General features: G+C 40.2%; 1 protein-coding gene across 34 annotated transcripts in view; it reads right to left on the reverse strand.

Moving 5' to 3' along the window:
- Positions 1 to 18,911, reverse strand: part of LOC147342510 (uncharacterized) — a 360,032-nt gene that overhangs the window by 307,930 nt on the left and 33,191 nt on the right. For 23 of the 34 annotated variants that reach the window (XR_015157866.1, XR_015157856.1, XR_015157855.1 and 20 more), the window contains one exon: positions 3,149 to 3,273. Coding sequence is in view for 16 of the 34 variants with exons in the window: in XM_086384542.1 (XP_086240668.1) it covers positions 3,149 to 3,273 (125 nt within the window). In the remaining 18 variants the exon portion in view is untranslated. Of the gene's footprint in view, positions 1 to 1,852; positions 1,956 to 3,128; positions 3,274 to 4,663; positions 4,859 to 18,911 lie in introns of those variants that run through there. The other 11 variants (XR_015157867.1, XM_086384545.1, XM_086384538.1 and 8 more) reach the window with 4 other exon arrangements.

Consider the following 18,911-nt stretch of genomic DNA (forward strand, 5'->3'; position numbering starts at 1 on the left):
GGAGTACGTCAAGGCTATATATTGTCACCCTGCTTATTTAACTTATATGCAGAGTACATCATGAGAAACTCTGGGCTGGAGGAAGCACAAGCTGGAATCAAGATTGCTGGGAGAAATATCAATAACCTCAGATATGCAGATGACACCACCCTTATGGCAGAAAGTGAAGAAGAACTAAAGAGCCTCTTGATGAAAGTGAAAGAGGAGAGTGAAGAAGTTGGCTTAAAGTTCAACATTCAGAAAACTAAGATCATGGCATCCGGTCCCATCACTTCATGGCAAATAGATGGAAACTGATAAAAGATAACTACCAAAACAAACAAAAATAAGTGGCACTGCAGCAAACATATTCAAAGGCAAAATGTTAAATGCATCCACCTCTAAAATCAAAATGACATTTTGGTGTGCAACAGAAACAACATTGAAAGCCAACTATACGCCAATAAAAATTTTGTTAAAAAGCTGTATACAAAATGACAAAGAGGAACTGAAACAATGCCATCAGAAAATCGCAATTATTGTGAAGAAATAAAATAAAATCAAGAAGATAACAAAGATGCCTGTTATCAATGTTAATCGTTGGTATTTCAGTTAAGGAACTATCCAGAATAATGATGAAAGAAAGAGAAAGAAAGAAGGAAAACAGATATATAAGCATTGCAATGAAATGTAAGAAACAAAACTATCACACTGCGTAAGAAATTAAGGGGGAGCTCTTACATCCTACCACAAGAGCAGAGCCCTAAGGGAAGAGAAAGGCCCCTTTCAAAGTCCTGGCAAGAATTCAGCCCTGGATTCTATTTACTGTAACTCTCCCAACTTCCTTTCTCTCTGAAGAATTCTACTCTCCTTTTCGGCTACAGACTTGCACATGGCTCTTCATGGTTGCAGACCCCAAATCACAAATCCTGCTGATTGCAGATAAACCCTTTGGTTGTTGTCATTGTTGCTGAAGAAGTAACTGGCAGTCTGTTACTTCTAGATTTGAGATTATCTACTTAGAAAACTCAAAAGAAACTTCAGACACATTAGCAGCATGATTATTCTATTAATTTGAGAAGAACAGAAATTTGGCTCAATTTTTTAAATTTGACTCAATATTATAAAGTTGGTTTTCTCCAAAATTACCAAATTTTAATCGAATCTCAACAAGTTTTTCATATGACTTTACAAGCTAATTTTAAAATACTGGGTTGACCAAAAAGTTCATTTGGGTTTTCCTGTAAGACGTGACAGAAAAACTGGAACAAAGATTTTGGCCAACCCAATATATCTGGAAGAACAAAAGCTAAGAAACATTATCCTAGTGTGCTATATGAAAACAGAGTTGCATTATTACTGATCAGTAGGGAAAATGTAGGCAAAACTCTCTTACAACAAAACTGATCAGTAGGAAAAATGTAGGCAAAACTCTCTTACAACAAAAGCCATGAACTACAAAATCTTACACAACAGTATTAATAAATTTGATTACATCATATTTAATACATCTTACTCAAAAGAAGCTATAAAGGAAATTTGAAAATAAACTATGAACTGGCATAAAATATTTGTTCTAAAAAATTATCCAGAATATTAGGTTGAACAATATAATACTGTCATTTTTAGAGGTGAAGAAATGGTCACACATTAGCAATCCATTTGTTTAAATCTAACATAAAGAATTCCTCTGAGTCATTCAAAGAAGCTAAGCCAGAAGTGACAACAGCATCATGGCTTCATAAGGTGCCCCTCACTTTCTGTCCACTCACCCTCCCAACAAGTACCAGCATCTTTCTAGAAACAAAAGTGTCCATGAGGGAGGTGAGGCATTTAGTACCCTACACCCACAAACCCAGAGAAGTCTCACCCACCTGTGCATTGGGTAATAAGCCAAAAGACCTCGGCACCAGCTGTGAACCCTGAAAGGAACCAGCTGAGCCCCTCTCCACTAAAGTCCAGACCCTCGGAGAACCCTGCATGAGACAATCACCCACCGTGGGGCAGAGAGCCTTTGTGGAAGTCCAGGTTTCCAGAGAAGAAACAGCAAAACAAACAAATAAAAAAAACCCGCTCCAGGAAGCAGTGGAGTAGGTAATGTAATAGGGAAAAGAAAACTTCTAACTCCACAATAGATCTGTTTATTTCACTTTCACCATTGTATTCTATTGCTTTTGCTTTCAGTTAAGAATTTTGCCTGTAGCCTGAAATATACAAGATAGCTCAGTTCCCAAGGCTCTGACCTTTAAGAATGTAACATTCTTCCATTCATATGGAGATTAAAAGTTGCAAAACAGAGTAACATTTGTCTTACCGGAGGTTTATGGGAGCATCCTGAGCTGATCTACCTGGACAGCTACAAACAAAGGATTCTGACACCAATTAAGTTTACAACCACCAACCTCACCCTGCCCTTTCTTTGCCTTTGAAAATGCTTTGCTGAAACCTTTAGATTAATTTGGGGTGTTTTGGGGCTCTGGTCTCTTGCTCTCCTCGCATGGCCCTGCAAAGACAACTTTCTCTGCGCCAAGCTCTGAAATTTCGGTTTGTTTGGCCTCATTGTACCTCAGCACATGAACCTGCTAAATTTAGTAACAGTAAAAGAAACAGTCTGACTTGACCTACATCACCTCTCCCTGAAGTCAGCAGAACTTAGGACTAAGACATCTTCCTTGGCCCCTGATTTCTCCCCAGGTGGGAAAGAGAGCCCTTGAGTAGCACCTGGCTTCCCCAGATCTGCAGATGCCACCAACCCACTGTGGACCCCAGAATCCAGGGAAGCTCAAATCTCTTACATGAAATGGCAGTTACGCTTGGCTATCCGCATGAGAGGGTTCTGCATCCGTGGTTCCACCAACAGTAGATTCAAATTCAATCCAAGGTTGGTTGAATCCCCAAATGAAATACAAGCTGATACTGAAAACTGACTGCATTAAGTCAGGAGCGCCAGGTCTTGGGATGCGGGTTGCCAGGTGAAGCCTGGGAAAGTACTCAGGACTCTCATAGGGCATTAAAAGGACACTAAGCTTACTAAGTGTATGGAGGACTCCACCCAGAAGCCTGCCCCCAAAATGCTATGAGAGCCACCTGCAATCCCCCGGCAGATCCACCCACACTCCCAGCCCCCCTCATGCCTCGACCACACACACCCCAACTCTGCAGCGGATACCTGTGTGCCTTCCTGAAGGTCACGGCGCGGGAGAGTTCTAGGAATGACCAGCAGAGATCACTCGCAGAAAGCAGGCCCTCATCTGTGGGCAAACTTGACACCACAGAGCTGCGCTGTAGTTCCACCTATGGAAAACAAAAGAGGCTGTCAGTGCTGGCCTGTTGCAGGGTGGAGAGAAGGTATGCAAGCCTAAAACATTCTGCCGCAAGCTTAAAACATTCAAGCCTGGAGCAGATGTAGCCACAGCAAGTCTAAGAAACCCCCAGAATCTTTAGCAGGGCAGATGGAAGATACTTCCTACCCTCAAGTCAGTAAAAAAAAAAAAAAAAAAAACTGAAGAAGGTAACTACTAATTCAACTCTGAAGACAGTGGTGGAAAAGCCAAAGGACTATGAAACATCGAAGTAATGTGACAACAAAGGATCACAATAATCATTCAGTAATGGAACCCAAAGACAAGGAGAACAGCAACTTACTCAAAAAAGAATTCAAAGTAGCTATTTTAAGGAAACTCAATGAGTTGCAAGAAAACACAGACAGGCAGTTCAGTGAAATTTGGTATGTATGTGGTACGTATAGACAATGGAGTATTATTCAGCCATAAAAAAGAAGGAATCCTTGCCATTTATGATAAATCTATGGACCTTGAGGGCAATATGCTAAGTGGAATAAGACAGAAAAAGACTAATAGTGTATGTTATCACTTGTGTGTGGAACCCTAGAAAGCGAGTAGAGTGGTAGATACCACAAGATGGGGCGTGGGGGAAATAAGAAGGTACTGACCAAGGGTACAAACTTTCAGCTATAAGATGAAAATGTTCTGGGAATCTGAAGTATGGCATGGTAATTATAGTATCATATTTATATATTTATACTTGAAATTTTCTCAGTAGATCTCACCACAAAAACCTGTGCAATGTGTTGGGGGTGTTAGCTAGGTGGTAATGATTTTGAAATACATATCAATACACTGTACACCTTAAACTTACACAGTGTTATGTATCACTTATATCTAAATAAGATTGAAAAATGAAAAAGCTAAGCAGACTTACAGGAAAATGACTAACAGACAAAACCAGCATTTTACAAGAGTGTAAGCAATCAGCCAATCAATAACTGAACAGACAATAAACTCTAGAATCAGGAAAATGAAAATCAAACCTAGAACTATATGCAATCTCATATCCATTAGATTGGCAGAAATTATAAAATCTGACAATGCCAAGAAACGCAGGGTGGTCCAAGCCCTGCAGAAGGAATAGGACAAAGAGTATTTTCATTTGGTGCTGGTTTTCCATCTTGGAATTAGCCACCATTATTTTCCCTTGCCCACTTAATCCCATCACTCTCCAGGATAAAAGCAAGAAGAGAGGGAACACCTGGGCATTACACTGGAGAACTGAATTCTTGTAACCTTCACATTTTTTTCAGAGATAACACGAACAATAGAAATAAAATTGTTGGACTCTAAACAGGCAGTCTATATGGTAGAGCAGTGTCATGTACCAGAATCACCTGGAGAAATACACTGATCACGTGGTTCCATCCTCAGAATTGCTGATACAGGTGTTGGTGATAGGGCCCAATAATCTGCATTTCTAACAAGCCCCTGGGTGATGCCGATGCTGCAGTCTGTCACGATGACGAGTGTTCTGGGGACCACACTTTGAGAACTCTGGCACTGGAGAATGAACTTTGATGTATTATAGGCTAAGAAGGGAATGATTCAATGGAAAGAAAGTAAGCCTTTGTTTGGGGCCCACTGTGTGCCAGGCAATGCGTTTTTAAGAAAGTTGCTTTAATAGTCACAGGAGGGCGTCCCTGGTGGCTCAGTGGTAAAGAATCTGCCTGCCAATGCAGGAGATGTGTGTTCAATCCCAGATCTGGAAATATCCCACATGCCTCGGGGCAACTAAGCCTGTGCACCACAACTATTAAGCCTGTGCTCCAGGGCCCGGGAGCTGCAACCACTGAGCCCATGCCCCTAGAGCCCATGCTCTGCAACAAGAAAAGCCACTGCAGTGAGAAGCCCACACACCCCAATTAGAGAGTAGCTCCCAACTGCCACAACTAGAGAAATCCACGTGCATCAACAAAGACTCTGTGTAACCAAAAATAAATAAACAAATCTCCTTTTAAAAATATCACAGGAAATCCATGAAGGTGTTGTTAATCTCATTTCACAGATAAGGAAATAAGCCTCTCAAAAGTTAAGTAATTTTTCCAGCATCCCACAGGTAATATATGACAGAAAGGTGATTAAAATGTAGGTCTGTCTGACTACAACTCTGATTTTCTTTGCCCCATACTCCATGATGTTCAATGAGACAAAACATGCTCTACTATCAGTTGTTGTAGTTGATTAGGTGCTAAATTGTGTCTGACCCTGACTGTAGTCTGACAGGCTCCTCTATCCATGGAATTTCCCAGGCAAGAACACTGGAGCAGGTTGCCATTTCCTACTGCAGGGGATCTTCCCAACCCAGGGATCGAACCCACATCTCTTGTGTTTCCTGCATTGGCAGGCGGATTCTTTACCACTGCAGCACCTGGGAAGCCCAGCTAACTCTAACTGTGAAGGGGCATACCAGGGAAACAAAAACTCTAGCCCAGCCCTAAGGGCGATCCTAATGCCAATGTGAAGAGGGAGAAAGAACATTTTAGATATTTTCTTATATTTTTTCAGTTTTATAGAGATCTCTGAACATACGATTATGCTGATTTAAGCTATAAGCATAATTAATACAATTCATTTCAGTTTATGTTAATTTCTTGTTAGCAAATACTTATGTTATTTATGTAAAGTCTCGATGGATTGAAACAGAGGTTATTGAGAAGACATCCCTCATTGAAATGGACCCAATATCTTTATCCAGTCCTTCTCAAAATAAACTCAACTCTTAACTCTTAATGTCTCATGTTTCCATGAATATAAGCACTATGGAATACAATAAGGAGTGACTTTTTTTTTTTCTTTTTTGTTTTGCAGCTAGAGGGATCTTAGCCCCCCAACCAGGGATTGAACCTGGGTTGGGCAGTGAAAGCATCAAGTATTAACCACTGGACAGCCAGGGAATTCCCAGGAGTGACTACTTATGCCAGATTCTTCAGATACTTCTTAAAGACTCTTCTTAAAGTAGAAAGCCCTCCTCAGGGATTTTTGAAGTTGGAACTGCCAGCCAGAACTCTTTAGGGTGCCACGGTTTCTGAATAGGATTATACTACACCTTGCGTACATAACTAGCATTTCAGAAGAGGTAAGACATTAAACAATGCAATTACTATTTAAACTTTACATTTAACATCACTTACATCTCTGCAACTCTACAAAAACCTAAAAGGATCAAATAGCTCACTTGAATTTGTAGCACTTGGTAGCATGAAAAACATTACCTCTGTTATCTCTTTAAAGCAGGAAAAAAGAAAATCTTCCTATGTGAATATAACCCAGACTTACAAGGAAACATAATACAGCGAACTGCTATTCAAATTGCTCTCATGGTCCAGGTACCGATGCAAAGGTAATCAGCTAATTACACTGTATATAGATGTTCTGATCAATTCCAGTGTGTCTTTTGAGGGGAGAGGGGGGCACAGTTTCCATACTAATAAGCAATGCTCAACACATTAGCTGGGTGTCCCATAATTCAACTCAATTCTGACACTATCCATTCAGAAATAGCATCAGGTTACACAGGCTGAGGGCTACCTCCCACCCACCCCTGACCAACACACGTACACACTCACACTTCGGGTATCAATAGCAAGTCCAGGCTAATACCTGTGTTTTTTGACCAACTGGCTATAGATCAGAGGTTCACACAATCTCAATTTAGTTGCTAGAGTAGCTCACAGAACTCAAGAAATTCATTTGCCTACTAGTTTACTAGATCACGGAGAAGGCAATGGCACCCCACTCCAGTACTCTTGCCTGGAAAATCCCATGGACGGAGGAGCTTGGTAGGCTGCAGTCCATGGGGTCACTAAGAGTCACACACAACTGAGCGACTTCACTTTCACTTTTCACTTTCATGCATTGGAGAAGGAAATGGCAACCCACTCCAGTGTTCTTGCCTGGAGAATCCCGGGGATGGGGGAGCCTGGTGGGCTGCCGTCTATGGGGTCGCACAGAGTTGGACACAAGCGACTTAGCAGCAGTAGCAGTTACTAGATCAACAAGTTATAAAAAGTTTTAATTCAGAAATAGCCAAATGAAAGAGATGCATAGGATAAGGTATGGAGAAAGGTACAGAGCTTTCACGCCCTCTCTAAGTGCCATGTTCCCCAAATTCCCATGCATTCTCTCACCTAGAAGTTCTCCAAACCCTGTCCTTTGGAATTTTTATGGAGGATTCATTGTATAAGCCTGATGATTAAATCATTAATCATTGGATCATCAAAAAAATCTACAAACAGTAAATGCTGGAAAGGGTGTGGGAAAAAGGGAACCCTACTAAACTGTTGGTTGGATTGTTAACTGGTAGAGCCACTATGGAGAACAGTATGTGGGTTCCTTAAAAGACTAAAAATAGAACTATCATTTGCTGTTGAAATTGTTGTTCAGTTGCTAAGTCATGTCCAACTCTGTGACCCCAAGGACTATAGCACACCAGGATCCTCTGTCCTCTACTATCTCCCAGAGTTTGCTTAATGTTCACTGAATTGGTGATGCTATCTAACCATCTCATCCCCTTTCTCCTTTTGCCTTCAATCTTTCCCAACATCAAGGTCTCTTCCAATGAGTGAGCTCTTCACATCCAAAGTATTGGAGCTTCAGCAGCAGTCATTCCAAAGAATATTCAGGACTGATTTCCTTTAGGATGGACTGATATGACCTCCTTGTAGTCCAAGGGACTCTCAAGAGTCTTCTCCAGCACCACACTCCGAAAGCATCAATTCTTTGGCACTTAGCCTTCATTACAGTCCAGCTCTCACGTCCATACATGACAACTGGGAAATCCATAGCTTTGACTAGATGGACCTTTCTTGGTCAAGTGCTGTTTCTGCTTTTTAATAATATCAGTTCAGTTGCTCAGTCGTGTCCGACTCTTTGGGACGCCATAAATCGCAGCACGCCAGGCCTCCCTGTCCATCACCAACTCCCAGAGTTCACTCAGACTCACGTCCATCGAGTCAGTGATGCCATCCAGCCATCTCATCCTCTGTCATCCCCTTCTCCTCCTGCCCCCAATCCTTCCCAGCATCAGAGACTTTTCCAATGAGTCAACTCTTCGCATGAGGTGGCCAAAGTACTGGAGTTTCAGTTTCGGCATCATTGCCTCCAAAGAAATCTCAGGACTGATCTCCTTCAGAATGGACTGGTTGGATCTCTTGCAGTCCAAGGGACTCTCAAAAATCTTCTCCAACACCAGAGTTCAAAAGCATCAATTCTTTGGCACTCAGCCTTCTTCACAGTCCAACTCTCACATCCATAGATGACTATTGGAAAAACTATAGCCTTGACTAGACAGACCTTTGTTGGCAAAGTAATGTCTCTGCTTTTGAATATGCTATCTAGGTTGGTCATAACTTTCCTTCCTAGGAGTAAGTGTCTTTTAATTTCATGGCTGCAATCACCATCTGCAGTGATTTTGGAGCCCCAAAAAATAAAGTCTGACACTGTTTCCACTGTTTCCCTATCTATTTCCCATGAAGTGATGGGACCAGATGCCATGATCTTTGTTTTCTGAATGTTAAGCTTTAAGCCAACTTTTTCACTCTCCTCTTTCACTTTCATCAAGAGGCTTTTGAGTTCCTCTTCACTTTCTGCCATAAGGGTGGTGTCATCTGCATATCTGAGGTTCTTGATATTTCTCCTGGCAATCTTGATTCCAGCTTGTGCTTCTTCCAGCCCAGCATTTCTCATGATGTACTCTGCATATAAGTTAAATAAGCAGAGTGACAATATACAGCCTTGACATACTCCTTTTCCTATTTGGAACCAGTCTGTTGTTCCATGTCCAGTTCTAACTGTTGCCTTCCTGACCTGCATACAGGCTTCTCAAGAGGCAGGTCAGGTGGTCTGGTATTCCCATCTCTTTCAAAATTTTCCACAGTTTCTTGTGATCCACACGGTCAAAGGCTTTGGCATAGTCAATAAAGCAGAAATAGATGTTTTTCGGGAACTCTCTTGCTTTTTTCCATGATCCAGCGGATGTTGGCAATTTGATCTCTGGTTCCTCTGCCTTTTCTAAAACCAACTTGACCATCTGGAAGTTCACGGTTCATGTATTGCTGAAGCCTGGCTTGGAGAATTTTGAGCCTTACTTTACTAGCGTGTGAGATGAGTGCAATTGTGTGGTAGTTTGAGCATTCTTTGGCATTGCCTTTCTTTGGGATTGGAATGAAAACTAACCTTTTCCAGTCCTGTGGCCACTGCTGAGTTTTCCAAATTTGCTGGCATATTGAGTGCAGCACTTTCACAGAATCATTTTTGAGGATTTGAAATAGCTCAACTGGAATTCCATCACCTCCACTAGCTTTGTTCGTAGTGATGCTTTCTAAGGCCCACTTGACTTCACATTCCAGCATGTCTGGCTCTAGGTGAGTGATCACACCATCATGATTATCTTGGTCATGAAGATCTTTGTTGTACAGTTCATATGATCTAGCAATTCCATTCCTGGGCATATATCCAGAGAAAACAATAATTCAAAAGAATACACGCACTCCAATGTTTATTGCAGCAACATTTACAATAACCAGGACATGGTTATTACATGTCTATCAACAGAGGAATGGATAAAGAAGATGTGGTACCTATATGCAATGGAATATTACTCAGCCATATAAAATGAAATAATGCCATTTGCAGCAACAAATATATAAGCAACTGCTTATATGTAGAATCTTAAAAAGGTGCAAATGAGTCTATCTACAAAACAGAAATAGAATTACAGATGTAGAAAACAACTTCTGCTTACCAAGGGCAAGTGGGGGCATAGGAAAATTGGGAGATTGGGCTTGATATATACACACTGCTACATATAAAATAGATAACTGGTAAGGACCTACTATAGAGCACAGGGAACTCTACTCAGGACTCTATAATGGTCTATATGGGACAAGAATCTAAAAAAGAGTGGATATGTATATATGTAACCGATTCACTTTGCTGTACACCTGAAACTAACACAACATTGTAAATCAACTATACTCCAACAAAAATATTTTAAAAAATTATTGGCCATTTAATCACGTAGTTGGTTTTCCTGGCAAGAAGTCCCCCATCCTCAGATGACTGAGAGGCAGCCAGAAAGTCACTTCATTAACATAACAAAAATATCTTTATCACTGTGCACACTTAAGAAGTTCCAAGGGTTTTTGGAGCTCTGTGCCAGAAACAGGAGGAAGACCAAGTATTTCTTGTTATGAATCACAGTATCACACACTGTCATAACATGCTAGGATATAATATGCTGTCCACTGCAAACTACACAATTTTATTAGATTTGAGTTGAGAAGAATCACACAAATATTCACCTATTTAGACTTAACAATAATTGATATTCATCCAAATTTTTTCTTCTGTGGCCTAATCAAGTTTGGAAGCTAAGTTTTGGATATACTTTGCATATACTACACCCATGATAATGGCCTTTTCAAATCTCAGGGACTAATAGTGTTATTTGTAGGCATAAAAAAGAATATTGATGTTTAATTTGCATAGCCCTCATAACTTTACTCTTTTTTTGAAAATGAAGGAGGGATCCTGAAAGTTAGTCAGTTTCTCTTGAAAGTCAACCAAAAGTTCTTAAGAGAAAGCTGCTTGCCACCAAAACCACACTCCTTCAAATACATAAATTGGTCACCCCAACTTCTCTAAGATTCTTATGAGCTATTCTGAGAAATTTTGGAGTTCCTTTTTGCTTTCATTGCATTGCCTGACGTGTAAATTATTCTTCCAGAGACAAAGTATTTTATTTTAATGCTGCATCATAATGCAGTATTTTTGAAGGCATTTAAACCAATAATTAGGATCCAAATTTAAGCTGAAAATGCAAACTCCCTGTAATGATACTGATATGAAACTTTCAACTAAATTATCAAGTGATTAAATAGCCTCCATGTGTAGACAAGTTCATATATCTCAGTCAACATAACAATTCAATAACTAACTCTTCTGTTTGGCCACTGACAGAATATATTAATTTTGAGACACATCTCAACCACAGAAATATTAATATACAGGGGAAAGTAGCTCATTGTCAAGGGAATATTCATAAAAATAAGGAAGGGCTGCCACTTATTGAGCACTACTTGAAAGATATTTTGTAACCCTGTAATAGAGGTATTAAACCTTTATTACAGGTGATAAAACTGAGGTCAAGAAAGGTTATAAAATTTTCCCAAGATCCGCAATAACAGATCCAGTGTGACCAAAAAGTCTATAAATCTCTTTGTCCTACAACCATGTTTCCCTAATCTGAGGCTACAGGTGAGAATCACCAGTGAGTGTGGGTTTTGTCCAAGTGGACAGACCTACTAATCCTTCCTAAGAAACTGGCAGATCGTCAGAAGATCAGGCTTTAGGATCCACCAGATTGTCCCATGCTGGTAATAATTTGCCTGTGCCTTCTCATATGGTTGCTATAATCCACAGGAGTCTTGTTCTGCCAACTATGAAAGATTGGTTGTCTAAAACACAGGGTAATGAAAAAAATTTTTTTAAGAAAATCAAAAAATAAAACAGGGTAATCAAGAAAAATGTTCACACAATCTTAAATGTAGTGTGGGTCTACCTAACTTCACAATAACTGTGATCCATGCAAATATAACATTCAGGTGATCTTTCAGAACTGAGCATTTAATCACAGCTAAGCATCATATCCCTTGAGCAGTGTTTTCAAAACACACAACCAAATAAACAGAAAATAAAAGAACAGATAAAAAGAAAGGCTAAGTTATTTGTTCAAGTTCAGAAAATTAGGAAGTGGATGATTCAAAACCAGATCTGTCTTACAAGACAGGCTGGCTTATATAGTATGCCAGCTAAAGTCAACCATTTTTATGAATGTGGATATAAAAATCCCAAATAAAATTGTGGCAAAGGGAATTCAGAATCCATCACAACCAAGTAGAATCTATATCAGGAATTTAATGATGGTTTAAAAATCAAGAAATCCATTAATGTGATTAATGTATTACCTGATTAAAAAAGATATGCCAGTGTAAGAGAAGCTGAAGTTTTAATAAAATTTAATACCATTCACAAACCAACAACCTAAATGTTCAACAGAAGGAAAAAAGCTTACAAATTATGATCTATCCATTCAATAACTACAAGCAATCATTAATAACTCCTTTTTGGAAGCTATCTTTTCTGATAGAAAATATTCTATCTTAGAATTTCTATTTTCTAAAATAGAAAATGTTTAAGATATTTTCATTGGAAATTTTCATTGGAAAAGCCAGTGAATGAAATTGCACATAAGATGACAATTATACAAGGGGACAGCCTACCAAAAAAAAAAAAAAATTTTAACACACAAGCCAAAATGCTAAAGGGATATGATCACATGCAAGCATTTTGGGTGTTTTTCTTCTTTTCAAGGTTTCAGTTCTAAAATATAATCTAATGTAAATAAAAATCATAACCATAAAAAAATGTGTTGAAGCCACTTTCATCTTTCTTCTGACTACTAGCATTTATTTTCTTCCTCATCCTCAGGGCAATCTGGTATATCATGTTTTCCAAGAATTGAAAATATTTCATTCTGTACATTGCCTGTTTCATCACTCATCAGGGACTGCGTGCAATACAGGCACTATTTATGTTTATTGGGTTTTTACTAGTGGTCACATGGAGAACAGCACTTTATCTACTGGCATATGTAATCCATTCCAGAAACAAAACTGCATTCTGAATGTAGGATTTGCCAACTCTCCTTTGGATGGCAGAACAAGCTTCTTTAAACTAGTTTTGTTTTCGCATTCCAAAACTGAAAACTCTCCTGACCTCAGGATGTGTAAGAATAAAAAGTGATGTATTATTTGTTTTCCCATTTGTCAACTGCCTGTCTTTCCTCCTGCAGAAACTTACATGACACTTATTTTTAGTTTTTTTGAGAAACCTCTATACTCTTTTCACAGTGGCTGTACCAATGTACATTCCCACCACTAAAAGTATCTGGGTGTGTCCTTTCCTCCACATCCCTGCCAACATTTGTTATCGTGGTCTTTCTGATGTGTTTTGATTTGTGTTTTTGATTTGTACTTCCCTAGATCACTGACCCAGAGCCAGACATCCTGGAATGTGAAGTCAAGTGGGCCTTAAAAAGCATCACTACGAACAAAGCTAATGGAGGTGATGGAATTCCAGTTGAGCTATTTCAAATTGTGAAAGATGATGCTGTGAAAGTGCTGCACTCAATATGCCAGCAAATTTGGAAAACTCAGCAGTGGCCACAGGACTGGAAAAGGTCAGGTTACATTCCAATCCCAAAGAAAGGCAATGCCAAAAATGCTCAAACTACCACACAATTGCACTCATCTCACACGCTAGTAAAGTAAGGCTCAAAATTCTCCAAGCCAGGCTTCAGCAATACATGAACCACGAACTTCCAGATGTTCAAGTTGGTTTTAGAAAAGGCAAAAGAACCAGAGATCAAATTGCAACATCCGCTGGATCATGGAAAAAGCAAGAGAGTTCCCGAAAAACATCTATTTCTGCTTTATTGACTATGCCAAAGCCTTTGACCGAGTGAATCACAAGAAACTGTGGAAAATTCTGAAAGAGATGGGAATACCAGACCACCTGACCTGCCTCTTGAGAAACCTATATGCAAGTCAGGAAGCAACAGTTAGAACTGGACATGGAACAACAGACTCATTCCAAATAGGAAAAGGAGTATGTCAAGGCTGTATATTGTCACTCTGCTTATTTAACTTATATGCAGAGTACATCATGAGAAATGCTGGGCTGGAGGAAGCACAAGCTGGAATGAAGATTTCCGGGAGAAATATCAATAACCTCAGGTATGCAGATGACACCACCCTTATGGCAGAAAGTGAAGAGGAACTCAAAAGCCTCTTGATGAAAGTGAAAGAAGAAAGTGAAAAAGTTGGCTTAAAGCTCAACATTGAGAAAACAAAGATCATGGCATTTGGTCCCATTACTTCATGGGAAATAGATGGGGAAACAGTGGAAACAGTGTCAGACTTTATTTTTTTGGGCTCCAAAATCACTGCAGATGGTGACTGCAGCCATGAAATTAAAAGACGCTTACTCATTTCCACTAAAGTCAGGAACAAGACAAGGGTGCCCACTTTCACCATTACTATTCAACATAGTTTTGGAAGTTTTGGCCACAGCAATCAGAGCAGAAAAAGAAATAAAAGGAATCCAAATTGGAAAAGAAGAAGTAAAACTCTCACTGTTTGCAGATGACATGATCCTCTACATAGAAAACCATAAAGACTCCACCAGAAAATTACTAGAACTAATCAATGATTATAGTAAAGTTGCAGGATATAAAACCAACACACAGAAATCCCTTGCATTCCTATACACTAATAATGAGAAAATAGAAAGAGAAATTAAGGAAACAATTCCATTCACCATTGCAATGAAAAGAATAAAATACTTAGGAATATATCTACCTAAAGAAACTAAAGACCTATATATAGAAAACTATAAAACACTGGTGAAAGAAATCAAAGAGGATACTAATAGATGGAGAAATATACCATGTTCATGGATTGGAAGAATCAATATAGTGAAAATGAGTATACTACCCAAAGCAATTTATAGATTCAATGGAATCCCTATCAAGCTACCAACAGTATTCTTCACAGAGCTAGAACAAATAATTTCACAGTTTGTATGGAAATACAAAAAAACCTCAAATAGCCAAAGCAATCTTAAGAAAGAAGAATGGAATTGGAGGAATCAATCTGCCTGACTTCAGGCTCTACTACAAAGCTACAGTCATCAAGACAGTATGGTACTGGCACAAAGACAGAAATATAGATCAATGGAACAAAATAGAAAGCCCAGAGATAAATCCACGCACATATGGACACCTTATCTTTGACAAAGGAGGCAAGAATATACAATGGATTAAAGACAATCTCTTTAAGAAGTGGTACTGGGAAAACTGGTCAACCACCTGTAAAAGAATGAAACTACAGCACTTTCTAACACCATACACAAAAATAAATTCAAAATGGATTAAAGATCTAAACATAAGACCAGAAACTATAAAACTCCTAGAGGAGAACATAGGCAAAACACTCTCTGACATACATCACAGCCAGATCCTCTATGACTCACCTCCCAGAATATTGGAAATAAAAGCAAAAATAAACAAATGGGACCTAATTAACCTTAAAAGCTTCTGCACATCAAAGGAAGCTCTAAGCAAGGTGAAAAGACAGCCTTCAGAATGGGAGAAAATAATGGCAAATGAAGCAACCGACAAACAACTAATCTCAAAAATATACAAGCAACTCCTACAGCTCAATTCCAGAAAAATAAATGACCCAATCAAAAAGTGGGCCAAAGAACTAAATAGACATTTCTCCAAAGAAGACATACAGATGGCTAACAAACACATGAAAAGATGCTCAACATCACTCATTATCAGAGAAATGCAAATCAAAACCACTATGAGGTACCATTTCACACCAGTCAGAATGGCTGCGATCCAAAAGTCTACAAGCAATAAATGCTGGAGAGGGTGTGGAGAAAAGGGAACCCTCTTACACTGTTGGTGGGAATGCAAACTAGTACAGCCACTATGGAGAACAGTGTGGAGATTCCTTAAAAAAACTGGAAATAGAACTGCCTTATGATCCAGCAATCCCACTGCTGGGCATACACACTGAGGAAACCAGAAGGGAAAGAGACACGTGTACCCCAATGTTCATCACAGCACTGTTTATACTAGCCAGGACATGGAAGCAACCTAGATGTCCATCAGCAGATGAATGGATAAGAAAGCAGTGGTACATATACACAATGGAGTATTACTCAGTCATTAAAAAGAATACATTTGAATCAGTTCTAATGAGGTGGATGAAACTGGAGCCTATTATACACAGTGAAGTAAGCCAGAAAGAAAAACACCAATACAGTATACTAATGCATATATATGGAATTTAGAAAGATGCTAACGATAACCCTGTATACGAGACAGCAAAAGAGACACTGATGTATAGAACAGTCTTTTGGGCTCTGTGGGAGAGGGAGAGGGTGGGATGATTTGGGAGAATGGCATTGAAATATGTATAATATCATGTATGAAACGAGTCACCAGTCCAGGTTCGATGCATGATACTGGATGCTTGGGGCTGGTGCACTGGGATGACCCAGAGGGATGGTATGAGGAGGGAGGAGGGAGGAGGGTTCAGGATGGGGAACACATGTATACCTGTGGCAGATTCATTTTGATATATGGCAAAACCAAAACAATATTGTAAAGTTAAATAAAATAAAATTTTTAAAAAATATATAAATAAATAAATAAAAGATGCTTACTCATTGGAAGAAAAGTCATGACCAACCTAGATAGCATATTCAAAAGCAGAGACATTACTTTGCCAACAAAGGTCCATCTAGTCAAGGCTATGGTTTTTCCAGTGGTCAGGAATGGATGTGAGAGTTGGACTGTGAAGAAAGCTGAGCACTGAAGAATTGATGCTTTTGAAGAAGCATTTTGTTGGAGAAGACTCTTGAGAGTCCCTTGGACTGCAAGGAGATCCAACCAGTCCATTCTAAAGGAAATCAGCCCTGAGTGTTCTTTGGAAGAACTGATGCTGAAGCTGAAACTCCAGTACTTTGGCCACTTCATGCAAAGAGTTGACTCATTGGAAAAGACTCTGATGCTGGGAGGGATTGGGGGCAGGAGGAAGAGGGGACGACAGAGGATGAGATGGCTGGATGGCATCACCGACTCAATGGACGTGAGTTTGAGTGAACTCCAGGAGATGGTGGTGGACAGGGAGGCCTGGCCTGCTGTGATTCATGGGGTTGCAAAGAGTCAGACACGACTGAGCGACTGAACTGAACTGAAGGTTAGTGATGCTAAGCATCTTTCCTTATGCACAATTTTTTAAGTTATAATAAATTTACTTTAAACCTGAAGCCCATAGATTGTATAGCCATACCATCATCCCAAAGAAATCGACTGACATCTTTGTTCTGGCTGACAGGCAATCCAAAGGCCACCTGCAGCCAACAGTTTGTCAACTGCTTTATTCCAGCCTTCTCCTATCTTGCCTTACCTAGTTATTCTCCTTTCCTCTGAATTTTTTTTCCTCATCTCCATAGACCCAAGAAGCCAATCCTCAGAGGTAGCATCATATTTGGAAAGTGTGGGCGATTCTCTAATCAGAGAGACAGAGGAGAGGCTGGAGCACTTACTAGCTGTGTGACTGTAAGTTGTGTCACCTCTCACGACATCATCAAGGGGAACAAGGTCTGCTCATAAGATTGCTGTGAGCATTGGAGAGGATCATCGACATGAAGCTTGCCCAGAGTGAGGGCGCAATTCATACATGCCAAATAGTAAGGTATTACTTACTGCATAGCAGGAGAAGTAAAATGAAAGAACTGGAAGAGTGTGATAGAAAAATTATTTGCCCCTTTGTCTGAATTTGGGTTGTAAGCCCTTCTCAGATACTAACTAACCATGTCACTTTGGGGCAAAGCATTGTCCTCTATTGATGCCAACAGGCCCTGTGAGGCTCCCAGCTACAGACGCCCTTTTTATCTCCCTTTCTTGAAGGCAAGACTCCAGCCTCCACGATCTTCTCTGAGTTCCAAAGGGCAGATTCAAAGTTGCTAATTAGGGGAGGAGCAGTCAGAAAGAATTGATGTTTTCGAACTGCTGTGCTAGAGAAGACTCTTGAGAGTCCCTTAGACTGCAAGGAGATCAGACCAGTCCATCCTAAAGGAAATCAACCCTGAATAGTCATTGGAAGGACTGATGCTGAAGCTGAAGCTCCAATTCTTTGGCCACCTGATACAAAGAGCCGACTTATTGGAAAAGACCCTGATGCTGGGAAAGACTGAGAGCAGGAGGAGAAGGATGAGATGGTTGGATGGCATCACTAACTCAACAGACATGACTTTGAGCAGGCTCCAGGAGATAGTGAAGGACAGGGAAGCCTGGTGTGCTGTAGTCCACGGGGTCACAAACAGCCAGACGATTGAGAGACTGAACAACAAAGCCAGGGAACCACCTGTTCAGTTCAGTTGCTCAGTCAGACTTCTGGTGAAACCACCTGAGGCAAGATTAAAGAGACTAGAGAAGTTCATCAAGATTAGGAGACCACCTGGGACCCTGCACGATCCCAATCTCATCAGCCACCCCACCCTTTTGAAACCTTGAAGAAGAAAGAAGAATGCTAGGCTGTTACTGCCTTCATCCTTACCACACACCCCAGCCTGACTATATCACCTCTCCCTATTCCCCAGGGGCATCCCAGGTGGCACTAGTGGGAAAGAACCTGCCAGTGCAGGGGATATATGAGACACAGTTTCAGTCCTTGAGTTGGGAAGACACCCTGGAGGAGGAGACCCACTCCAGTATCCTTGCCTGGAAAAGCCCAGGGGCAGAGGAGACTGGTGGGCTACAGCCCATGGAGTCAAGAAGAGTCATACACGGCTGAAGTGACTTAGCACACAGGCATTCCCCAGGGAAGAGGGCACAGTTCTTGAGGCACCAGACTGTCGTGTTCCCCATTTACCTGGCAAAATAATAAAGCCACTCTTTCCTTCTTCCCTATAACTGTCTCCATACTTCTGTTTGGCATCAGT

Source organism: Bos grunniens, chromosome 29 (assembly GCF_055505025.1).
Source record: "Bos grunniens cultivar Pamir isolate PY7600 chromosome 29, Bosgru_T2T1.0, whole genome shotgun sequence".
In the NCBI taxonomy this organism is placed as follows: Eukaryota; Metazoa; Chordata; class Mammalia; order Artiodactyla; family Bovidae; genus Bos; species Bos grunniens.